This window comes from Alexandromys fortis, unplaced genomic scaffold (genome assembly GCF_014885135.2).
Source record: "Alexandromys fortis isolate MF-2015 unplaced genomic scaffold, M_Fortis_MF-2015_v1.1 scaffold_161, whole genome shotgun sequence".
Classification (NCBI taxonomy): domain Eukaryota; kingdom Metazoa; phylum Chordata; class Mammalia; order Rodentia; family Cricetidae; genus Alexandromys; species Alexandromys fortis.
Genome location: NW_026068073.1, coordinates 2,019,715 through 2,042,417, shown reverse-complemented (window position 1 = coordinate 2,042,417; position 22,703 = coordinate 2,019,715). Strand labels below are relative to the sequence as shown.

At 53.2% G+C, this 22,703-nt stretch overlaps 2 protein-coding genes, 1 long non-coding RNA gene, 4 other non-coding genes and 1 pseudogene across 10 annotated transcripts; 6 read left to right on the top strand and 2 right to left on the bottom strand.

Annotated features, from left to right (window-relative positions):
- The first annotated feature begins 1,534 nt into the window (after positions 1-1,534).
- LOC126488133 (Friend virus susceptibility protein 1-like) lies at positions 1,535-5,358 on the top strand. Of its 2 annotated transcripts, none has more exons than XM_050121346.1 (4): positions 1,535-1,763; positions 3,278-3,314; positions 3,630-3,659; positions 3,956-5,358. In XM_050121346.1, exon 4 carries the CDS (start codon positions 4,013-4,015, stop codon positions 4,865-4,867), a length of 855 nt encoding a protein of 284 aa, XP_049977303.1. In that variant the 5' UTR covers positions 1,535-1,763; positions 3,278-3,314; positions 3,630-3,659; positions 3,956-4,012; the 3' UTR covers positions 4,868-5,358. The 2 variants fall into 2 exon arrangements, with proteins under 2 accessions (XP_049977303.1, XP_049977304.1); XM_050121347.1 differs by having other exon boundaries at positions 3,275-3,314.
- Positions 1,559-1,651, top strand: LOC126488228 (small nucleolar RNA SNORD88). The gene has a single exon (XR_007588620.1). It is a non-coding gene; the product is annotated as a small nucleolar RNA SNORD88 (small nucleolar RNA).
- On the top strand, positions 3,114-3,204 carry LOC126488225 (small nucleolar RNA SNORD88). Its single transcript, XR_007588617.1, has one exon. It is a non-coding gene; the product is annotated as a small nucleolar RNA SNORD88 (small nucleolar RNA).
- On the top strand, positions 3,452-3,541 carry LOC126488226 (small nucleolar RNA SNORD88). Its single transcript, XR_007588618.1, has one exon. It is a non-coding gene; the product is annotated as a small nucleolar RNA SNORD88 (small nucleolar RNA).
- On the top strand, positions 3,792-3,884 carry LOC126488227 (small nucleolar RNA SNORD88). The gene has a single exon (XR_007588619.1). It is a non-coding gene; the product is annotated as a small nucleolar RNA SNORD88 (small nucleolar RNA).
- On the bottom strand, positions 5,230-11,190 carry Acp4 (acid phosphatase 4). Of its 3 annotated transcripts, none has more exons than XM_050121343.1 (11): positions 10,622-11,124; positions 10,440-10,544; positions 10,276-10,362; positions 9,084-9,230; positions 8,442-8,540; positions 8,273-8,368; positions 7,513-7,645; positions 7,347-7,429; positions 6,956-7,083; positions 6,694-6,872; positions 5,230-5,784 (listed from the first exon to the last, which is right to left on the bottom strand). In XM_050121343.1, exons 1-11 carry the CDS (start codon positions 10,730-10,732, stop codon positions 5,369-5,371), a joined length of 1,584 nt encoding a protein of 527 aa, XP_049977300.1. In that variant the 5' UTR covers positions 10,733-11,124; the 3' UTR covers positions 5,230-5,368. The 3 variants fall into 3 exon arrangements, with proteins under 3 accessions (XP_049977300.1, XP_049977299.1, XP_049977301.1); XM_050121344.1 differs by lacking the exon at positions 5,230-5,784 and adding an exon at positions 6,434-6,615 and having other exon boundaries at positions 10,622-11,190; XM_050121342.1 differs by having other exon boundaries at positions 10,440-11,136.
- A 116-nt stretch (positions 11,191-11,306) lies between these two features.
- On the top strand, positions 11,307-18,294 carry LOC126488136 (uncharacterized). Its single transcript, XR_007588587.1, has 3 exons — positions 11,307-13,116; positions 14,320-14,379; positions 14,494-18,294. It is a non-coding gene; the product is annotated as an uncharacterized lncRNA (long non-coding RNA).
- A 326-nt stretch (positions 18,295-18,620) lies between these two features.
- Positions 18,621-19,817, bottom strand: LOC126488108 (uncharacterized; annotated as a pseudogene).
- Between the last annotated feature and the right edge of the window lie 2,886 nt (positions 19,818-22,703).

Here is a 22,703-nt window from a genome sequence, read left to right as displayed (position 1 = left end):
CCCCGCCTACCCCTAGGGGGCCTTTCTCGTCCCGCCCTCTTTGGGGGCTGCCTCAGAACTGCCTGTCGAGAGTGACGGAAGAGCTGTCCAGATGTGTTCTCCAATATATCTTATGTCCTAATCAGTGATGCTCCAGCGGCCACGGACGCACGGTGTTTCTTCCACCAGCCACGCGTGAGCCCAGCAAAGACTCCATTGAGGGCTCCCTCGGGGCGGAGCCTGAGACGATAGGGGCGGGGCCTTGCGTGCGCGGTGGGCGGGACTGACAGGCGGCGCGCGCTATAAAGTGGGACTCGCGGGCCCCGGCGCGCGCTTGCGGAGATCGCGTGGGACGTGACCTCCGTCTCGGTGAGTCTTCCCGAGGTTGGCCTCGGCGTCGTGCGGTCTGCGGTGCAGCTTTGCGCGCTGCGCTGGGGAGCGCGTAGCCTGAGGTCTCCGTGGCCCGGTCGTGGGCGTGCCTGTCGCGTAGACGGGCTCAAGGGTGCTGCTTGGGGCCGCGGGGGTGCTCGGGTTGGGGCCGGGGTGTCGGGATGCGGCCACTTTCGGGGACGGTGCCTTCCGCCAGGTGCGTGGAGCTGGGGCTGCCGGGGCCGGCCTTCCTTTGTCTGCGCCTTAGCCGGGCTACGCCATTTCTGCTGCTCACGTCGCGGGTCTTGTCCGCCATCTTACCCGTTTTAGGTGACAGGGAGGGGGTGTGTGTGACATAGAATTTTCCTCCCAGTGACAGCCCCGTGCTACCTGCAGGTTCTCTCCGTGGGAAATCTCTACCACTGCCCCTCCCCCGTGAGGGATTTTGACATTTTTGTGCAACCTAGAACACGTAAGGGCTGGAGGAGGATGGGGTGTAGGGGCGGATACAAGATACGGAGTTACCAAGGCGGAAGTGAGTGCACGTGGAGGCCTGGATTGCTTCGGAGCAGCAGGTAGGAGTAGACAGGAGAAAGGAAGTCAGGCCTTTTTTCACCTGCAAGAATACTAATACTGTGTTGGTCCTGATGGTGCAAGCATGTCATCCCAGCTACTCGAATTTCGAAAGTAAACTATATATTTCACCCAAAATATTTTAACCACACTTTCACCTCTCAAACAGCCTTTTTCTGCCTGGTCAGTGCCATTATCACACTTGATTAGACTCTTTCCTCCTGGGATCCTGCTGTTCTCTTTGTGTTCATTGCGACTGCATCTGCCACGTGCCTTTCTTAGGGTGGTTCGAATCTGGCTGAGTAAAGTCCTTGTTTATATCTTTATATCTTTAAAGTGTTTTGTGTTGGTTTTGTGTGTGTGTGGTTGGGTTTTTTGTTGTTGTTGTATTCTCCACAGAACAATCATTTCTCCTGCCAGGTACTTTGGAGGGATTTGTGTCTTTACAGGTTTTGGTTTTCAATGTTACTAGCAGATACAGTCAAGACAGGAGCATCAGAGTCCTCTTCGTGGTGTGAGTCCATAGGGAATCTATGGACCTCTGTCACTGGGCAAATTGGAGCAACTAGTGGATTTTGTGTTTATAGCTTGGCCACCATCCCTGAAGGCAAGTAGCCTTGATATTACAGAAGGTCTGAGGCTCCCATGATGTTTAGCACTGGGCTCCGATCATCCTTGAGGACACAGTGCCCCTCCAGGATCTTTGACACCTGGAGGGTCTGAGGGGCTCTGGTTTTGATGTTCTACACCTGTGGCCTTTCCCAACACATAGACCTTCACCAAGTCCTTCCTGTATTACAGGTGTATCTTGAAGTCGAGTAACCATCCACCGTCATCTCGTGGTGAGAACCTTCACTTTTTGGTCTGTCTACACATAAAAGAGTATACCTTTTCTCTTAGGTCACTTTCCGTAATTTGGATCAGTAATTATGGGAATGTTACATATTAAAGCTCTCAGGAGACCCGTCAGCTAGTTAGTAAAAATCCCAGCCCTGCTGTTCATAACTCCATACTGGTCTACCGGTCAGTGAGCCATCACACATAAACTTGGGTGTTTTAGGTGGAGCAGACACATCAAAAGCTGGGTAAGGTGCAGAAAGGACCCAATTTTCAAACTCGGTAGAGGGAGCAAAATGGCTGTCAGCATTATCATCTGCCCACTGGGTTTTGGACTGGATACAGTGTACTTTTGAGCATCCTGTAAGTCCTAGCAAATCATGTGTATATAAAAAAGATTATGCTTTTTTGAAAAAGAACCTTGAGTTTACATAGGAGTCATTATTAAAATAATAATCAGAAGACAGGAATGTGTGTTAATCTGAAAAAGAACAAGTTCTCGGCTCCAGGAGAATTTTTTCTTGTTTCATGTTCCACTAAGTCAGAATGGAGCCAGCAAGACAGATGTGCCATTGTCCAGCCCACAACCATATGGGGCTTAGAAGCATCTCAGATAGGAGTTGCTGGGGCTGGGTTTTTCATTCTTAATTATGTGGCTACATCTTTGGACAGCTCATTTCTACACAAAATTTAGACTCGGACTAAAACTGAGTTCTTGAGGCCCAGCAGAGCAGGATAACCACGAGTTCACAGCCAGCCTGGGCTGTTGGGTGGAGGAGAAGGCCACAGTATTTGAGGAAACTTGAGTTCCCCAAATCCCACCGGGATCCTAGCAATACGCAGGTGGCATTTTTCCTCCACAGAATACTCTGGCAGCGAAGTCATTGCTTCCCCAAGTTGCAGTATGGAACAGTGATGCTGACCTCAAGATCAGGCAGGGTGATGAGTTGGTTTGGGGGAAGTGGGCCTAAAGGAAAGGCAGGAGCCATTGAGGCGCACATTCACCACATCCTGGGAAATTCAAACAGGCCTGAAACTGAGCCATGAGACCAGGACCAGCCTCTCTCTCCTTTGTCCCACATTCCCAAGGACAGAGTGTCAGTCTTTTTGCAGCAGAGCAGCTGGAAGGCACCAAGTAGGATCAGGGTGGACAGTGAGGGATACTTGTGGCACTTGCTTATATTCTCAGCGTCCCAGGTGGCTGGGGCAGGAGGATCCTGAGTTCAAATCCAGTCTGGGTTACATACAAAAATAATTAAGATGGGCTATGGTAGTGTGTATCTGTAACCCTCTGCTTTGGGAGGTAGAGGCTACACTGCCCTTGGGACATCAGAGAGGGAGTGTGCATATTACCAGGACCCCTGTGATGTCCAGCACTGGGCTCTGACCACCCTGAGGACATGGTGCCCCCCGGGGACCTTTGACACCCAGGGGTCTGAGGGGTCCTGGCTACAGAGGGAGTGGATGGGGAAGTTGTGCTTTCATGCTTCTCACCAGCCTTTCCCTCTCCTGCCAGCAGACGGGCAGTTCCTCCAGATAGCCAGGCTTCCCTTCAGGTAAGCACAAGGGTTGTCTGAGGCGGGGTAAAGGTCTTAGGACAGCAGGTACCGACAGCTCAGGTCAGACTCCACTCGTGCTTTCTTAGCACTGGAGACATTGTGCTGTAAGAAATGCTGTTCGTGTCTATGCTCAAGAACCCCTGTGATGTCCAGCACTGGGCTCTGATCACCCTGAGGACATGGAGCTCCCCAGGACCTTTGACACCTGTGGGTCTGAGGGGTCCTGACTCCAAGGAGGAGTGAATTGGGGGGGGGGTATCATGGTCTTCCTGCACCATACCAACTTCTTTCCCCTCTCCTTCCTGCCTACAGGTGGTTCCTGCAGACAGCCTGCTTCCCCAGGTAAGAACAGCAGGGCTGTCTGGAATTGGGGTAGGGGTCTTAATGCTAATCACATGAGCTCCATTCAGACAATAGGAATGGGTAAAGAAGCCTGACCAGGTTGCTATGAGGCTCCTGTCATACTGCTCTTGGTAACCCCCATGATGTACAGCACTGGGCTCTGACCACCCTGATGACATGGTGCAAGCCTCCGGGACCTTTGACATCTGGGGGTCTGAGGGGTTTCTGTTTTAGGGGGATGCTAGGTGGGGGCGTGGCCCTTCGTCACCACTACTGTGCCCTGTGTCTTTTTGCAGCTCCACAGCAACATTGCTTCTAGCCCCTTGCTGTCCTAGCCTTGAGGCTGTAGGGCCATGGCGGAGAGAGTGCTCGTACCCACCCAGATAGGTCGGGGGGACCGCTACTACACATACACGGAGCTGTTGGCTATCTCACGGCGTTTCAAGCAAAACCCCAATGAGCTCATGGTCACCTGGATCCTGCGGGTGTATGACCAGGGAGGCCCTGCCCTGTCCCTGAATTCCGGGGAGCTGGGGTTGCTGGGTGACCTCACGCACGATGCCATCTTTAACTACCGCTGCAAGGCCCTGCGAGGGAGCGGCTGCCAGACGCTGCTGAGCTGGCTGCTGCAGGCCTGGCGCCAGCGCTGGGAATCCTCCCTGCATTTTGAGGCCACTGAGCTGCCCTTTAGGCCTTGGACCACCATGGAGGAAGGCATCCAGCTGGTGCGTGAGCTGGGTATGATTGAGTGGATCTATCTTGACCCGGAAGGGCCTGTGGACCTGGCCCCAGAGGATGTGGCCTTCACTCAGAGCCTGCAGCGGCGCCTGCTCACAGCAGCACCCTCTGAGCTGCGGCTCTCACTGGTCAGTCTGCTGGTGCGTGGCATGACGGTACTAGAGGCTGTCATGGAGATCCAGACCATTGCTGACGTGGGCCTGCTTTGGCGCCAGAGCCAGCCAGGCCGCACCAAGCTCATGCTGGGGCCCAACCCAACTCGAAAGGACCTCCTAAGCTGGCTGCTCAGCCATGGCGTGCCCCGGGAGCAAGTGGACAGGCAGCCTACTAAGGTACTCTTGGAACTGTACATCAAAGAAGCCAAGCGCAGTCGTGGCCACCCCAGCTATGGGCTGGCTGAGGAACAGCCCCCACCACCTCCCTACTCTGACCAGGCCTGTGGGGAGGAGCCACCTGTGAGACACGACTAGACCTGGACTGACTTCGAGAGCACACTTGCACCCTAGGGTTGAAGGTGGGAAGGTTAATTTCACTGAGGCAGCTTGCAACCTAGGCCACTAGGAAAGAAACAGCTTGGCGTACCTTCCCCACGTCTGTCCCTCCAGCACTTAGTGCCAAGTTCAGTGGTCCCCAAAGAGGGGTGTGCATGTCCCCAGCCACACAGTCCATGTGGGAAGTGAGCCACGGGTGGCCATTTGCTGTGAATCTAGGGTGCTTATGGCCCTGAAGTTAAACCCCTTGGGTTGGAGCCTAAGGTCATGCTGAGGTGGGTGGCCACTTCAGGGTCCCCACCCCTCTGCCTCCACGTGAGCCCCAAAGCACTACATACAGGCCATCTTGAATTTTTTACTTTTTCAATGCAACACTTACATAATATTTTAGGTAGAGGCCACACTTCATGGACTTTTCATGGGTGGTTGACACTTTAGGGCCAGTCTCCCTATTTTAAAGGCTCAACATTGTAAACTTTTCTAATGCAGCATTTTTACTTTATATTTTATTTTGAACTTATGTGACACTTTGGTTTTGGGGAGAGGAGAGCCCCCTTTTGTAAAGACTTTGCTTTGGGGACCCTGTCCCCGTTTTCTTTTAGCCATGCCTTTCCCTTTTGAAGCACCTTCCAGCTGGGTCTGGTGTCCCTGGCTGCACACATGGCCCCTGGCCAATATAGGTCTGGATTTAGTGGAGGGGCGAGGTAGGCAGCCCTGGAGCTTCTGCCTTCGTGAGTTCCTATTAAATGGCTGGTTCATGGCCCTCTGTGGGGTGTGCTGTTTGACTTGGTCCTGGCGCGGGTAGGATCGGGGTGACGGCCTTGGTCCGGGGCAGGTGAGGCACAGGCTTGCTTGCCCACCTCTGGCCTGTTTCCAGAGGATGCTCCAGCGGTCTGCTGAGGAAAGGTGGGCTGGTGGGGGCCAGTCACAGCCGTCGGCTGACCTTAGCCCTCCCTACCTCTCCCTACCTAGCAGCCTGCCTTTGGTTCGAGTTTATGTTGGTTCTTATGAACCAGGCCCTCTAGCTCACTCAGGCTGTCTTGGGATTCCAGGGGATGCTCCTTAGCTTCCTCAGGACTTTGGGTCTTGTACCTCCCCCAGATAGAAGCCTGGCCTCCTCTCAAGACAACACCCTTTGATTTTCCCATGTCAGTTGTGGCGGTGGATATACAATGGGTGTGGGGCTCCAGGTGATGCCAATGGCGTGATTGCTAGGCTGTAGAGGGTGGGGTATGGGTGCAGGCTCATCAGCAGGTCCTTGAGGAACTTGGGTTAGAGATGGGTGAGGCTTTCACAAGACACTGGTTACTTTAGCCAATACCCTGGGAAACCCCTGTCTCCATCTGATTCATAATTGGGGTACTAGGTGACCCTGAGACAGCCCCATCTGTTCTGCCACCAGCAGTAATTGCTTGGAGTAGAGGTGCTTAAGGGCATTCCAGTCCTATGTGGTCTCAGGCTGTAGGCTCTCGCCTGCACAGGGCCTGGGGCCCACCCAGCCTTCATCCCCACACGCGCCAGCACAGTAAGTAACAAGTCAGAGAAGCAGGTGAGCACACGTGTTGGGATCCAGTGTCAGCTGAAGGGGTGCTTTTGTGTCTATCCATTCCCCCCTCATACAGCCCCTCCCAGGGCCCTCAGGCAGCTGGGCCTCCAGGCCAGCAGGCCCAGCCCCAGGCTCAGCACAGCCAACACAGCCACAGCTCCAGCCAGCAGGGGCACCGTGGCTGCAGGAAGAACATGGGGGTTGTGAATCCCAGGCCTTGGGAATTCCCCACTCCCACCCCTGTGCAGAGGGCTGTCACCTGGGGGGCTGGTAGGCTCATAGGAACCATGGCAGGGGGCCCCGTGAGCTGGAGGCCTGGCTGGAGCAGTCAGTTGCTGGAAGCGCCCAAGTGGACAGGGGGCTGGGCACCCAGGGACCCTGAGTGGCAGGGGCGGGCGGGAGGTGTCATTTCGGTAGATGAGAGAGACGGTGACATTCCTGGAGGTGGAGAGGTCAGTAGCATCACCGGTTCCCCCCTGAGAGTCCATCCCACCCAATGCCAAGCCGTCACCCATCCTCACTCTCCATCCTCCTCCTCAGGGTCTCTGGAGCTCCCCCGGAACTCAAAGGCCATGCAGGCGGCATAAGGCGGGGTGTTCCCATCGTAGAGGCCTAAGGCCCCCTGGAGGGCCAGCAGGGTGCTGTCGTGCTGCAGATAATTCCATTGAGGGGGTGAATTAGGACCCCAGAAATGATTCCAGAGCACTCCTATCCACACAGCATGGGCATTCTGTAATGACTGTCCAGACGTGCAGATTGTGCCTGGGCAGTTCTAGTCAACAGTCTTGTTCCTCTGACCCCTCCTCCATCTTTACTGTTTCTAGTGATGCAGTCCCCTGAGACTACATGGTCTTACCACTACCACCCCTGCCACCCATGTAGCCGCAATGCCTGTCCTTCCCAAGGACTCACAGCTGAGTACATGACCATCTTGAGGGGCAGCCCCAGGCGCTGGGCCCGGGAGAAATTGCTGAGGATGGCATCCAGCAGAATCCCTGATGGACAGGAGCAGAGTGCTTATATGCCCCCTTCCCACCTGAAGACCAGGTCCCCCAGCCCCATGGGCCCCACACCTCACCCCCTGTCAGCTGGGCCTTTTCGGCTGCCCTGGGTGGGCCCACATGTGCCCTGATATCCAGAGCTGAAATCTGTGACAGAGTCCTCAGGACGTCTGGGGAGGCCCAGGATGGAAGGGTGAGGCCATGGGCACGCTGGAGAAGAGAGGAGAGAGGGCCTGGAGAGGAAGTCCCCAGTCACACACCCATTTGTTTTGTATGTGCTTGTGTGCGATGCATGTGTGTGCCCACGTGCATATGTGTGTATAGGTTAGAGGTTACGTGCAGATGCTTCTCAGGACTGCTCCACCTAACGTGAGGGTCTCACTGGCCTGGAACTCTACCAGTGGGCAAGGCTGGCTAGCCACTGAGCCCCAGGGATCCTCCTGTCAAGGCCTCAGTACCAGGATTTAGCTGTGAGCTGCTACATCCAGGTTTTTCGTGTAGGTGCGGACAGTCCAAACTCAAGCACTTTCCTGACAGCCAGTTCTGCAGACCCTGACCCTCATTCAAACCCCTCAAAGGTCAGCTCACCACAGTGTGGGCCAGAGCAGGTACCAGACCACAGTCCTTACTGAGAGATGCCTTGGAATCTGACATTTGGGATTCTAGATGGATCCAATGAAATGGTACCAAGAAAGGGGTGTATTATATTATGCCACCATCCTCCCAGCCTGTCACCATGCAGAAGGGGACACTAGTGACATGCTAAGTCACTAGTCATAACGAGCAGCCAGTCAAGTGCAGACCTGAAGTCCCCGCTGGGAGAGGAAGAGGACTCACCTGACAGATGAGTGTGTCCAAAATTTTCCATGCCCTGCGGAGTGGTTCTCCAACCAGTGACAACCCCGTGAAGTTGCCCAGGCGGGTCAGGAAGTCCTGGATGGAGATGCGGAGTTGGGTGAGCCCTGACCAATCCTTGCTTGACACCCAAGCCCACCGCAGCACTCACCGTCCAGCCCTCCAGGGCCTCCTGGTAGTCAGCTGCCTCTGTGGACTCCCGCAGCAGCTCATGGTATCGAGGACAGCTGCGCATGGGAAACCTCAGCAACTGGGGGAGACTGAGGCTCAGAGAAGACAGCGGGAGTCTGGGGTCTCACAGTTGGCCATGCCTCTCTCCCAGCTTCCCCTGTATCCAGCTAAGCTGGCCAGGGGTGGCAGCTTACCCCTCTGGACCCACCAGGGACAGTCTTGCTAATAGCTGTTCTGGGCTTGGAAGCCCAGAAGTGGGTCCAGCTGGCTGGAAGATGCCCCTGGCCCTTTCCAGCTCAGTGTTATGTTTTGCTTTGATCCCCTTTTGTATATGTGTGGTGCTGGTTATGGAACCCAGGACCTTGGACAAGCCAGGCAATCCCTCTACCTCTAAACCATAGCCCTAGCTCCTCACTGGGAGGTTCTAGATGGGTGCTTTACCACTGAGCCACACCCCCAGTCCCTCCTCATTGTGGGGTTCGAAGAGGAGGGTTCTGCCACTGACCCACATCCCAAGTCCTCTGGTTAAACTTTTCACTTTGACAAAGTGTCTCTAAGGTTCCCAGAATGACCTTGAACTCAAGACCCTTCTGTTTCTCCCATCAGATCCAGCCCCCCTGACCTTGTCCTCAGACACGGGCACTGTGTGCACTGGAATGGGCTTCCAGTCAGCCTCGGGACTTCCAGGGGCAGCCTCGGGGAACAGCCCGGCCAGGTTGGCCTGTGCACTCTCCAGTGTGCGGTCAAAGTCTGTGCTGCGGATATACACCTGGGGTGGATCAGGGCGGTAGAAAGGTGCAGGCTGAGGTCAGCAGTGTTCCAAATCAAGAGCTTCAAATTCAGTCAGGCATTGAGGGTCAAAAGTCAAGTATCTGGCCTTAAACTTTGGAAGTTGGGATCACGGGTCAGAGATGGGTGGTGTGTTAGATTGTATGGGTCTCCCAAGGTGTGGAGAATTAAGATCAGATCAAGGGGCTTGGAAGTGAAAGGTCAAGATGTTGAAGGTGGGAACTGAGTAACAGCCCTCAGAGGAGTCAGAGTCAGGCCAGAGGGCAGAGGTCAAAGGCTGGAGGTGGAACTGGGGGTGTTGCTCAGTGACGGAGGACTTGCCGGGTATTATTTGGTTGAAGCATCATCACCTCAGCCCTAACATCCTTATCCAAAAAAAAAAAAAAAAGTCTGGAATGTTGGGTGGAAAGTTCCATTTCAAGCCCCTTTCCCTGGGAGTTGCCTCAGTCCAGGCTCCGCCTCCAAGAAAACCTGCCAAACGTGACCCATCCCCAGGGAGGGCCAAGACCACTCCCATAGGCTATTTAAACTGCCCCCCCCCAACAAACACATGGTCTCCCAGGTTCTCCGTTCCCCTTCTCCATGTTTTCCCAGAGGGCCACCCTGGAGCACTGGCATCCATTAAATCTGGGCTTCTTTTAATTCGGTTTGATTTGGTCTAATTTGGATTATGCATTGGCAGAGAGGCTTGTTAGGCCAGAAAAAAAAAAAAACAAGTATATGTAGGCCTAGAACCCTCCCAAGAAACCCCACCTCCTAAGAAACATCAGGAAGGCAAAACAAGGATCACAGACTGAATCAGGTTCAAAGGTCAGAAGGTCAGGATGGAATCGTTGGGAATCAAGACAAAGGCTGAGGTTGGGTCAGTGGTCACACTGTGTCATAGTTTGAGGTCAGAGGTCAGTGTAGATTCCTTACTGACTCAAAAGCCCATGGGAGTGCAAGACAGGCTGATAGAAACCAAAGAAAAGAGGTAGGTGAAGACCAAAGGGGGGCTTTGGGACTAAAGGTCAGCAGCAAAGTACCTCTTCACGCCGGAACTCTGGGCTCAGGAAGGCCTTGTACCGCCTCCTCAGGAATCGGCCAAGCTCCAGCTGCTGGCGGATCCCCTCCTAGGAACAGAGGCCGTCTCAGCAGACCGTCATCGCCTGTCTCCCAGCCCTCTTCCTCACCCTTTTTCCCTCCTCACCTTGGTCAGCTGGCCTAGGCCTCGAGGCCACAAGGTGGAGGCAGCTTCCTTGTGTGGGTCTGTGGGGTAGGAGGCCAGTGGGGCCCGGTCGCCATGACGGAACACCTGGGGATGTTGGAGAACCAGGTCAGGGTTGGTCTGGGAGGTAGAGAGTGAGTCAGGTGGAGTGGGAGGCTGCGCACCAGAGCCACAAACAGCAGGGGCCCCTCCAGCAGGGTCTGGGGTGGTAGCAGCAGCAGCAGCAGCAGCAGTAAGGGTCCAGCGGTGTGGCACTGAGACCCAGGCTCGGCCATTTCCACAGAGAGCAGACGCTGAGCTCAGCCTCCGTCTGTGCTGTGGCCTCACCTGCTCATTAGCCTCAGACTCAGCCCCCTGCCAGCAGTACAGGCCCCAGCATGCTCCCCAGCTCTGCTCCAGGCTAGAGATCCTGGGATTAACCTGGTTCATCTTCACAGACCCCCCCCCCAGGAGGTGTCCACATGACCGCCAGCATCCCTGCTGTGCTGATGGGGAAGTTGAGGCACAGCCTGAGGAACCATCTAGAAAGTGGCAAGGCTGAGAGGTAGTTACAGGGAACCCCACCCCCACCCCTGCTTCCCCAGGTCTCCCCATTCCTTTTCTAAAACGTTAGGAGTCTCTGAGGCCTCCTTGGACTTCTTGAAGATTCCAGTTTCTTCCCACACCACATAAAAATGGTTAAAACCAACAGGGCCCTGTAGCACAATACCCAAGCCAGAAGCAGACAGACCAGGTTCAAATCTCACTATCACCAAGTTACTTTCTTCTGTGTGCCTTCATCGCCCAGCGCAGATTGGATGAGTTCAAAGCACATTAGAGAACCTATTTGAGAAAAAAAACTGTTGAGAAGTTGTGTTTGCGGCCACACAACAAATGACCCCAAAATTCAGCAATTTGTGTTCATGTGTGTGCAGGAGTACATGCGTGTGGAGGCCAGATGTCAGGTGTCTCTCACCCTGGAGCCTGCTGATTCATGCTAGACTGAGCTCCAGGAATCCTCCTGTCTCAACCTCACAAGCTCTGGAATTACAGTCACAAGCCACTGTGCCAAGATCTTTAACATGGGTACTGGGGAGTAGAACTCAGAACCTTGTGCTTGTGAGGCCAGTGAGCCACCTCCCTGCCCCAAGCTCAGTATCTTAAGGCCATTGAGTTGTTATTGCTCATGGGTTTTATGGGTCAAGAATTGAGAAAGCTTAGCATAGAGAGAGTCTGGCTGTTTAATTTTTGAGATTTTTTTTTTTAAAGTGGTGATTTGAGTCAGGGTCTCACTATGTAGTTCTGGCTGTCCTAAAACTCAGTATGTAGACCAAACTCACAAATCTCTGCCTCTCAAGTGCTGAGATTAAAAGTGTGTATCAATCACTACATCAGGCCATGATTTTACTTATTTTTATTTTATATGCCTATATGTATATGCATGCATGCCCACAGGGGCCAGAGAGGGCACTGGATCCTCTGGAACTGGAATTACAGATGGTCCCAAGGCACCCTGTGAGTTCTGGAAACTGAACCCAGGTCCTCTTGTTTAATACTGCTATCACTTGACACAGGCTGAGCCAGTGCTGGATCGTGGGACTACATCTCTATCCACAACACCTGACCCCTTGTTTAAATGTTGTAGATAGAATCGTGCTGCATTGCCCAGGTTAGCCTTGAACTCACTCTGAAGCCTGGACTGGCTAGAACTCGCAACACTCCAACTTCAGCTTCCCAAGTGCTCAGATAACAGTCAGCCGCAGAGAACCCATGATGCCCAGCTGCCCTGGAGGTCCGAGGTCCACAGTTTGTGAGACTGGAAATCGCAGCATCCTCAGGCCACACATCCACCACCAGCTAGGAAGGAGGACCACTGGATTCCATAATCTGGTGTCCCCTGCTTCTCCCTCTTTTTGAGTACATATGTGTGTTTATTCTTTTTCTTCATTGAAATGTATCACACTTGTGGTGGGGGACCCGTATGGCATAGCACATACACAAAGGTCAGAGGAGAACTCGTCAATTCTGTCCTTCTGCCCTGTGAGTTCTGGGAGTGGAACTCAGGCCCTCAGACTTGTCAACAGGCTACCCACTGAGCTATCTCGACAGCCCTTAATTGTTTTATGTATTGGCGTATTCGCTTAGTAACAGGGTCTCATGTATCTCAGGCACCCTTGGACTCTCTATGCACCATGTAGCTGAAGGTGACTTTGAACTCCAATCCAGACAAAAAGAGCAACAGTGGACCCAAGAAATTACTCCAAGTCCAGCATGGTGAACCAGTGGGGAGACTCAGAAGCAGCTGCAGTACCAGAAAGTCCCACAGAGGGAGGGATGATGCAGGGAGGCTGTGCCGCTGGGGTCCTCTGTGCAGGCACCTCGCAGGCGGCTGTTCTTAGGACTGTCCTCCCTCCGGCTCCCAGCTACTGCTTATGTGACTTGTGAATCTGCAAAGATACCTCGAGCTTCGTGAGCCTCTCGAGCCTTCTTCCCACCCTGGACTAGAGAAGCACCTGCACCACAAACAGAAGTTTCTTCTGTGTGTAGAGGCCAGAGGTCAATGCCAAACGTCTTCCTTAGTTGCCTTTCACCTGTTCTGATGGCTGTCACTGAGCCTGAAGCTCACTGATTTGGCTAGCAAGCACCAGGGATCTCCTGTCTCCACCTCTGCAGTGCTAAGGTAACAGGCACATGTGCCACACCTGGCTTTTTATAGGAGTGCTGAGGAATTGAACCCAGGCCTTCGTGGTTATGTGATAAGTGCTTTACCCACTGGGCACCTCCCTTGCCCCTTATGGAGGATATGTTTTCTTTATAATGCAAACAAAAATGGCTCAGACATCTTTATTTTTTTTATTTTTGGTTTGTTTTTTTCAGACACGGTTTTTCTGTGTAACAGTTCTGGCTGTCCTGGAACTCACTTTGTAGACCAGGCTGCCTTGAACTCACAAAGATCTGCCTGCCTCTGCCTCCCAAGTGGTGGGATTAAAAGCATGCGCCACCACCACCCAGCTAAGGTCAGACATCTTTAAATGACTCACCCGAGGTCATCCCACTACAGAGCTGGGATTCAAACCCACACAGGGGGTTTCTCACCCTGTCCTTCCCTCCTCAGTGTCCAGGCGTAGGCTTCACTGCAAAGGCCCGGGCCCCTCTGTGCACAGCTAGCAATATCTGTGAAGGTGACGGCAGCTCAACACGTGTGTTCACCTGCCCGCTCCTTTGTCTCTCCAGTATCCTGGGGAGCCGTTCTAAAGGCACAGAGCGCTGCGTGCTCAGACTCACAGTGCCTGGCTGTCTGTGGTCCACGCTTGACACTACCATGATGCTCTGCCACCCTTACAAACTGGAGACCAAATTCTGGTTTAACCCTGACGTGAGGACCCCATGTTTCCTAGACCATCGGGCCTGTTCTCCACACCTCAGGCATTCTCTTGCCTCAAGATACCAGAGTCACTCTGTTCCTCCCCTGCTCACAGTTCTCCCATCCCCAGCACACTCCAGGGAAGAAAACAGAACTCAGTGTGGAGAGCCCGTTCTGGACTCTCCAATCTCTTAGGTCTTGATGCTGGATTTGGGTACCACACATGACAGTCCATGCCCACATTCCCTTCTCCCCAGGCCCCAGTGTGAATGTCTCTTCTACCCAAAATGCCCTTCCCTGGTCACCATGGTCACCATTCTGGTCTCCCCGACAACCCCCTCCCATTCTTGAGGCCTCTTTCTTGTCTGACTCAGAGGCCTGGGGGAGGGAGGTCAAGTCGCTGAGGGGTTAGGACCCATGGCTATGAACTTGCAGGAAGTGAGGACAGGTGAAGGGACAGGCAGGGGTGGGGACAGGGAGGGGAGGGAGCTAACTTCTGGCCTCCTCCTCCTTTCCCAGAATGTGACCTTGACCATTGCCGTGTTCACCATCCTAGCCTCCATCTACTTCTTCAACAAGGTGAGGGGAAGACAGAGTGCAGGAGGGTCTGTGTCTCATGTCTCTGCATTTGCCCTTGTACCTTTTCTGTACCAAGTTGCCACGTGTCTCCATCACGCTTCTTCTCTGCTCTAGGCTCAGCAGTGAGAAGGCACGGCTCCCCAGCCCACCAACCCGGCCTCGCAGCAGTGAGAAGCCATGGCTCCCCAGCCCACCAACCTGACCTCTACCTGTTCTACCATCGCTCTGGCCTCTGAGATCTAATAAATGTAACAGCATCAGATCAAGGCTCCCTACTTCCTAAGTCCTACTCCCCACAGGTCCAGGGACTGCAATAGTCAGCCAAAACCTCAGTAGGAAGAAGAAAAGTAGAGACCTGGCCCCTAGATCTGAGTGAGGAGGCTGGGCCCTGGACCTCTGAGTCTGAGGGAGGAGGTTGGGCCCTGGACCTCTGAGTCTGAGGGAGGAGTCTGAGCCCTGGACCTCTGAGTCTGAGGGAGGAGACTGGGCCCTGGACCTTTGTGTCTGAGGGAGGAGGCTGGAGCTTGTAACCCTAGGTCTGAAGGAATAGGGCTGGATCCTGGACCCCTGGGTCTAAAGGGGAAGTTCTGGGAACTGAGGCAGGAGTGACAATGACCTGTGTTCTCTAGTTGGAGGACAGGGTCCAGCATCTGATCTGGTTTTGGGGAGTGAGCAGGAGTCTTTAGGGCACATGGGTATCTGGAGGGCTTTTCAGCTCTGAGGCTGAGAGCACAGAAGAACTTCCAGGGTCCGAGTCTCTACCTGGAACCAAACAACTTGTTCAGGACTTAAAACTTATCACTTCTCTTTGAGGACTCCTGCCAGCCAAAGGTGGAAATCTGTTTAACAGGAGATCACGCTAAGGATTAATGACGATCAGAGGTATGAGCAGAAGTTGTGACTGCAGCAGAGTCAGTCTAGGTGGACATAATTCCTCTTAGTTATCTTAAGGAATACTGACTCTTCTCTTTTCTTAGCAAACTCCTATTCAACAGTTACCACCTGCCATCAAATCCCTTTCTTATATGAGTGATCAGAACCCCAAACAGGGGATCTGTTAGCCCACAATCTCCTTCCTGCCAGCTTCTCCAACCTCTCCAAGTAAATGCCCTGAGGAACACACCTGTCCAAGCAAATTCATTTCCACCCAGTGTCCGAGGCAGTGGCTTCTGAACACGGTATTCACTGGGTTTCAGGATAAGGACTAGAAATTTCCTATCACAAACAGATTTGTGCTTCTAGTTAGCTCAGATCGGTGCGATTTTAGTGAGTTTCAAGCTCTTGGGACCAAGCGGCACTGACGATTGCGCTCTCTGCTGACTAGAGCCTATAACAGCACTCTGTACTCAAATGCAGTGACTGCAGAATCAGAAATAGCCGCATGGTGGCGATGTCGGACTATCGTCCCAGATTCTAATTGGCCTCATGCCTGGGCTCTCTCCAAAGGCTCTTCCCAAACCTCCACCACCTCCTGTCAGTCGGGTGGCCTGTCTCCAACCTAAGACCATCCAGCACCTCCCCCACCAGGCGCCTCTGCTATATCCTTAGCCCCATAACTCAAAAATGGTTGAGCAGCTACACCCTGTGGCTTTTCACACGCCATGCCCCACACAGGGCCCTTCACATCTATTTTGCACATCCTCCTCTGAAAGCATTCCTTCCTGCCTCACCTCAATCCCCAGGTGGGCTTGACTGCCAGTGGTTTTTCAACAGCTTACCCAAGTCAACCTTTACTTCCTCTATATCCCTCCTCCCCACCAGGGCTTGACAGTTTATGAGGTTTCTGTGTCCTCAGGGAGCTATCAGCTTAGCATTTTCTCAACCGCGTTTCTCAACCGCAGTCCGGTGGAGATGGATGCGTCTCAGCTTGGCTGGGTGAAGAGCCACGGAGGGCTTCGTCAATTCCCACCACTGAGCTTGGGGTGGGATGGAGCATCGAATTCTGCCCTGAATGCTCCCCAGGGTGCTGTGGATGGGCAGTCGGGGTTCTGAAGCTGTCATTATTGGGAGGAAACTGAGTGCTTCCAAGAGGTAGCTCTGCTGCCTGAGAAATTATTTTTAAAAAAGTTTATTAGTTTTTATGCATACAGTCTTCTGCCTACATGTATGTCTACAGGCCAGACAGGTGCTCCAGATCGTATTACAGATGGCTGTGGGCCTCCGTGTGGTTGCTGGGAATTAAGGAATTCTTTAAGAGACCTCGACTCAGATAAAGATGGAACTTTTTTTTTTAATTATCACTATTTTATTTCTAAAAATAAATATTTGCTATGTATCAGGATTGCACTGTATGGTTTAAAGATTATAATTTAATTAATCGGTTATCTCTGAGTCAGGGTAGCTGGAACTTCCTATATAAACCTCATCTGCCCACCCCTACTGGGATAGAAGGGTGAGCCACCACTCCTGGCTTTTATTTTTAAATTGCATGCATGTGTGGAGTGTTGTGTGTGTAAATGCATGTATGGGGGTGTCCATGGAGGCCAAAAGAAGGTGTCAGATTCCCTGAAGCTGGAGTAATGGGCTGCCAACTGCCAGACCTGAGTGCTGGGGAAGTAACTCTTAGCTCGGGTCCTCTGCAAAAGCAGCAGGTGCTCCCGCGGGGCAGCCTTGAGAAGCTAAGTCTGGGCAGATCACCCAAAGGAAGTTCTTTACTTCCAGCCATTATCACCTGCCAGAGTAGGACTCAGCCATAGATAAATTTAATAAAAGGTCTGAGTCTCAGTAGTTTACCCTGAGGCAATGCCTGGTTACAGGAGGAACCACAAGCTGAGATTACCCGACCTCCACCCAAGAACAGACCATCCAAAGGAAATGCCTGGCATTCTAACCGCCATAGATGGGAACACCTGCCAAAACACATTCACCAGGACATCCCTAGACAAATGTCAGTCAATCAAGAGTCCTGAACCTCAGAGACCACTCACTCCCACCTTTACTACTATAAAACCCTATTTTAATTGAGCTCAGGGCTCTTTTATTCCAATACATTGAACACGCCGAGAGACGGGGTTTGCCTTAGCCATGGTGTCTTGTCACAGCGATGAAACAGTAACTTAGACAGGTGTCTTTGCGTTGTCCCTGTGTATACCAGAGTAAATAAAATTTATTTTAAAATTAAATTAAGATTAAAATAAAGGCTCTTTGCTTTTACATACGGGACTTGGTCTCCTTGTTGGCTTTTGCGGGGACTTTGCGGATTTGGGCATAACACTCCTAACCACTGAGCCATCCCTCCGGCCTCGTGAGTCAGTGTGAAACCGAGTTGGAATTAAGATCTTAGGACTGAAGAGATGGCCCAGTGGTTAAGAGCAAACGGCCTGCGTAGGATTCCCAGGAAACACGGCAATCTCCTGTGATTCCAGTGTTGGGATTTGATGCTTCTGGGTCACTGCACACGTGATGTGCATGACATCATACAGACAAAACACACACAGAAAATGTCAAAAGTGAATCTCTTTTAAAAAGTGTAGGGCTGAGGACATGGCTCAGTGCTTGCTAAGTAAAATGAGGACCCTTGTCTGACATTCCAAAACCCACATGAAGCAGGTGTGGAAGCAAGAAGCTGGGATCAGGGCACCTCAGTGCCCAGAGGGAAGGTGAACACAAGAGAACCCCCGACACTCCAAGGGCAGTCACTCTGGTATACCCAGTGACAACGCAAAGACACCAGTTTCACAGGGTTGGCCCAAGCTCATCGTGGCAGGGAGTACAGGTGGCTGTGGTGCTGGGGAAGCAGCAGAAAGCTTCCATCCTGATCCACAGACAGAGGCCGCAGACAGAGAGAGGCTCATAGGGCCCGCTGTGGGCTTTCGAAACCTCAAAACCCATCCCAAGTGACTTCCTCCAACAAGACCATGCCTCCTCTTCCTCCTAATTCTCAAATAGTGCCACTCCCTGGTGACTAAACATTCAAATATATGAATCTATGGGGGCCATTCTCATCCAAACCATCAGAGCACCCTGTCTCCCTGTCTCCCTCACACCTGCCCCCCTCTCCCTATCTCCCCCATACCTGCCTGCCCCCCTCTCTTCCTGTCTCCCTCACACCAGTACTATCTATGTGCCTCAAGGGAGTCTCCTGGTTTCTGTCTTTACCCTGTAAGCTGTCTGTCACCCTGCTGCCTGTCTCATCGCGTGTGACTCTACAGTACCAGCTGCTCACCTCTACCTGGGTGCTCTATGCACCCCCGGGTCTTTCTCTGGGTCTCTCTGTCCCTCTTTTCTAAGTCTTTCTCTCCTCACCCCACTTCATGTGCCTTCATTTCAGCTCACCCCACATTTTCAGAAGACAGGATTCCTCCATCCCAGACTGTACCCCGCTTCCTCAGGCTGCCCCAGAGCCTCTAAGCCTCCACCCCCAGTTTCTGGGCTCCTCTGCTGCCTCCTCTTCTCTTTCCCCTTGAGGGAACCTCGAGATCTGGCCCAGCCATCTCCGGATTTCCTTGTCCCCACACACATAGAGCAATGGGTTGAGAAAGCAAGTCGATCACAGCAGAGTGAGCCCCAGAGGTCTCAGCAACACCCACATATCCCTCAACTGCAGGCCGGACCCTCACATGTCCAGGGACTTGAGCAGCTGCAGAAGGTGGACAGGCTGGCTGCGGTGCCTCCTGGAGAACCTCCTCGAGATCCCAGCCAGCTGCAGCTGCTTCTGATCACCCCCAGTGGCACCCCAAACCCAGAAACTAGCTGATCCAGTGCAGAGTTCCAGGCTGAGGGGTCCTGGCCGTGCCTGGAGGATTCCAGAGTTGTCCTGTTGAAAGGGTCACTCCAGCCGTTTCAGTTCCTCAAAGTTCCCAGGGCTTTCCCAGCCAGGCCCAGTAGAAGGATCCAGAACCCACCAGCCCAGATAACTATTTGGCGAACTATATAATGACCCAGTGCCTAGGATGGTTGGAGCAAGGAGGTACAGTGGTCAGCGGCCAGTCATTGGCAAGTCAAGAAGGCCAGATGTGGATCCAGGTGGCCCAGAGGCCGGCACCTGTGGGACCAAATGAAGCTGAGAGGTAGGAGCCCCAAGAAGATGATGTCAGCTATGAGCTGGTGACAGACAGAAGGACAGGAAGAAGGGATTCTCCAGCCTAGGCCAGCAGGCTGTGACTAGCCGTGTCCAGGAGGTAAGAGACAAGTGCCACCAGAGAGAAGAGGAGAAAGAGAATCACTCAGGGCAGGTGCTGGCTGCTGCATCTCCACAGGGTCCTCCATGGCTGTATGGGGCTGGAGGGACAAACAAAGCCTCCACATCAGAGCACACTGTCCCAAGCCTCTCAGACCCGCACCTCAGGGACGGTTCCAGTACCCCCAAATCCCAGTGTCATCGTCATCTTCTCTTCCTTTGTTCCTGTGACCTCCCACGAGGTCATCTTGACAAATCATGCCTTCATCACCCTGATCCAGCTCACCCTGCCCTCCAATGACCCCTCAGTTTGTCCTGATTTGCAGGGCTGACCTCTGTCTGCACCCTCCCCTGTCCTAACTGTCTATGTTTTCCATTGTTTCTGTGAGAAGTCCCAGTCCCTGAGTCCATCCTCTTTTCAATACGCCCCTGCTGTCTGACCCTCACTCCCCAGACCCTCCCCTTCACCCCTACCACTTCCCTCCATTCTGAAGAACACAGATGCTTCAAGGTCCACATCCTAGCCCATGAAAAGCCCCACCAAGACCATGAGGAGGACTCAGGACTTGGACCTCGTCTCACTCCTCAGTTCTCTAAGTCTTGGGTGTCAGCTCAGGATTTAGACTCGGGTCCTATTACCACTTACTCTCCATCCCCTCATGCCCTGAGCTTACCGGTCAGTGGGTGTGGGGGTCTCCGGGTCAGTGTCACCGGTCAGTGGGTGTGGGGTGTCTCTGGACACCCAAACAGCAGCTGTTGTTCTGGTCTTCTCTTGACCCAAAATTTAAATGGGTGGTGAGCTCTCAAAACAGGGACTCAGACCTGGCTGGAATCCAGAGAGGCCACCCGGTAAGACTGAGTCTGAGCCTCCGTTCCCCACTCTTGGAATGGAAGGAATAGCTTGTTTATCTGAGTACCCCCAGGTAGGGTCAGAGCCCCTCGGGGTCTGTGTGTTGTGACTCTACCTACCTCAGCAGCCTCCTGGTCATCACTTCCCTTCCTCCTGCACTGTAGTACCTAGAACAAGCCACACACTTCACACGCGTGCGCGCGCGCGCACACACACACACACACACACACACACACACGTCTATGCACCATGTGTGTGCAATGCCTGTGGAGTCAAGAAAATGTGGCAGATCCCCTAGGACCGGAGTTACAGAAGTTTGTAAGCCACCATGTGGGAGCTTGGAACTGAACCTGAGTCCTCTGGAAGAGCAACCTATGCCCTTAACTTCTGAACCACCTCCCAGCCCCAGATACTATTATCTTAACACCTAGACTACATGAGACCTTGGGTGAACACAGTTGGTGGAGCACTGGCCTAGCTAGCAGGAAGCCCTGGGTCCCAGGGCTTAGTGACACAGGCCTGCAATTCCAGAACTTGGGAGGTACAGACAGGAGGATCAGAAGTTCAAGGTCATCCTCACCTATATAGCAGCTTTGAGGCCAGCCTGAGCTATATAAGATAAGGGGAGGAAGGAAGGAAGGAAGGAAGGAAGGAAGGAAGGAAGGAAGGAAGGAAGGAAGGAAGGAAGGAAGGAAGGAAGGAAGGAAGATGGCTTAGCAGGTGAAGATAGTTGTCCCAGAACCTAACAGTCTGAATTGGATCCGGGGAAACCACAAGTTGTCCTCCCACTGACACACAAACACCACATAATTTTACACACACACTCCCAGTAGATAAATGCAATTTTTAAGTTTAAATTTTGATTTTATATTTATGTGTTTTGCCTGCTTGCATTTCCCCTAAAAAGGGGAGGCCTGGAGGGCATTGGGTAGGCTAAGGTGGGTGGGTGCGATAGTGGTGTTGGAGGAAGTGGGTGGCGGGTTAAACCAGGCTTTGTCTTGGGGTTGCTGTGGGAAGTGGGGGAGGGGACAAGGAAGGAGATGGGTGTAGAATTGAGCCTCAGTCAGCTCCCACCTTTCCCCTGCACTAACCTGCTCTTGCCCATCAACTGCTCTGGGCTCTCCAGCCAAAGGCTGCCTCCTCTGCCCCTAGATCCAGCCCTGTCTCCTCCTGTTCTGCTCACCCACTCATGGGCCCTAGAGGCACCTTTTTGCCCTCCAGTCCTCTCTGCTCACAGACCTCACACAACTCCCCCCCCCCCATGAGACAAATCCCACCCCAACCCTGTCCCTCCCACCCCTGCATCCCTGTCTGTCCTTCCTGGCCCAGCCTCTGCTCAGACACAGGATGAGAAAACGCAGGCAGGCTACGAGGGAACAGCCATAGCTGTGCTCCTGTTCTCAGAGCAGGTTCCACATTGGGTGGGGAGATGTCAGGGGACCAAGAGCTTGTGACAACTCTTTCCCAACAGGGGTGACAGACTGTCTCCTCTGGCTGAGAAGATAAAAACAGCCCAGACTTGGGGCTCTGCCTCCCCTGCCACCTCCTGGGAGAGATGCACAGGAGGTGTTAAAGGGCAAAGCCTCCCTCCACAGGACAGGTCTGTGTACCTACCGTGTGCTAGGTCAGTGCTTGTGAGAAAGGAGAGTGTGAGAAGTCAGGGGCTCTCCAGCCCAGCAATGGGCTGCTGGGTGATACTAACTCCTCCTCTAGCTGTCAGGCTCTTCCTCGAGAATATTAGCACCACCCTAAGATATTGGCTCCTCCCTGACTGTCCACCGTCTACCTGACAGGTGTCCTATGAACTTGATTCCGTGTATTAATTTGAGTCACACCCTCCTCGCTATGTGACCCTCAGTAAGCAAGTGACTTAATCTCTCTGCTAACCACCCTCCTCTGTGACAAGAGGGTCAAGGTGCTCGCTCCACAGCTTACAGGCACACAGACGGCTGCCTGGGGCCTGGGACTCAGGATGCAGTGAGCATCTTTGAACATCATTGTCTGACAAAGGAGTCATCTTCTTATGGGGATCTCATTAGAGATGTTCAGGTCCACTGACAAAGGGCAGCAGACCCAGGAAGGTCCCTGTGACTTCTGCAACCACAGAGAGGAGTCATCAGGAAGCCTTGATGACTCCAGAGGAAGGCAGATCCAAGACTAACAGGGTGGCTAGGCAGAAGGGACCCATGGGATACAAGGAAGTGGGAACAGTGGGAACTGAGGGGGTGGGGACAGTGGGATCCCAGGGAGTAGGGGCAGTGGGAACTGAGGGAACTGAGGGGATGAGGACAATGGGAACTGAGGGGGTGGGGACAATGGGAACTGAGGGGGTGGGGACAGTGGGAACTGAGGGGG

Excerpts from the sequence above, each read along its gene's own strand:
- LOC126488133 (XM_050121346.1), top strand. The coding sequence starts at position 4,013 with ATGGCGGAGAGAGTGCTCGTACCCACCCAGATAGGTCGGGGGGACCGC.
- Acp4 (XM_050121342.1), bottom strand. The coding sequence starts at position 11,051 with ATGGGGAGACCTGGGGAAGCAGGGGTGGGGGTGGGGTTCCCTGTAACT. Across the intron at positions 10,363-10,439 it reads GCCTAGGCCAGCTGACCAAG|GAGGGGATCCGCCAGCAGCT; the intron begins GTGAGGAGGGAA and ends CTCTGTTCCTAG. Across the intron at positions 7,430-7,512 it reads AAAGGCCCAGCTGACAGGGG|GGATTCTGCTGGATGCCATC; the intron begins GTGAGGTGTGGG and ends CCTGTCCATCAG.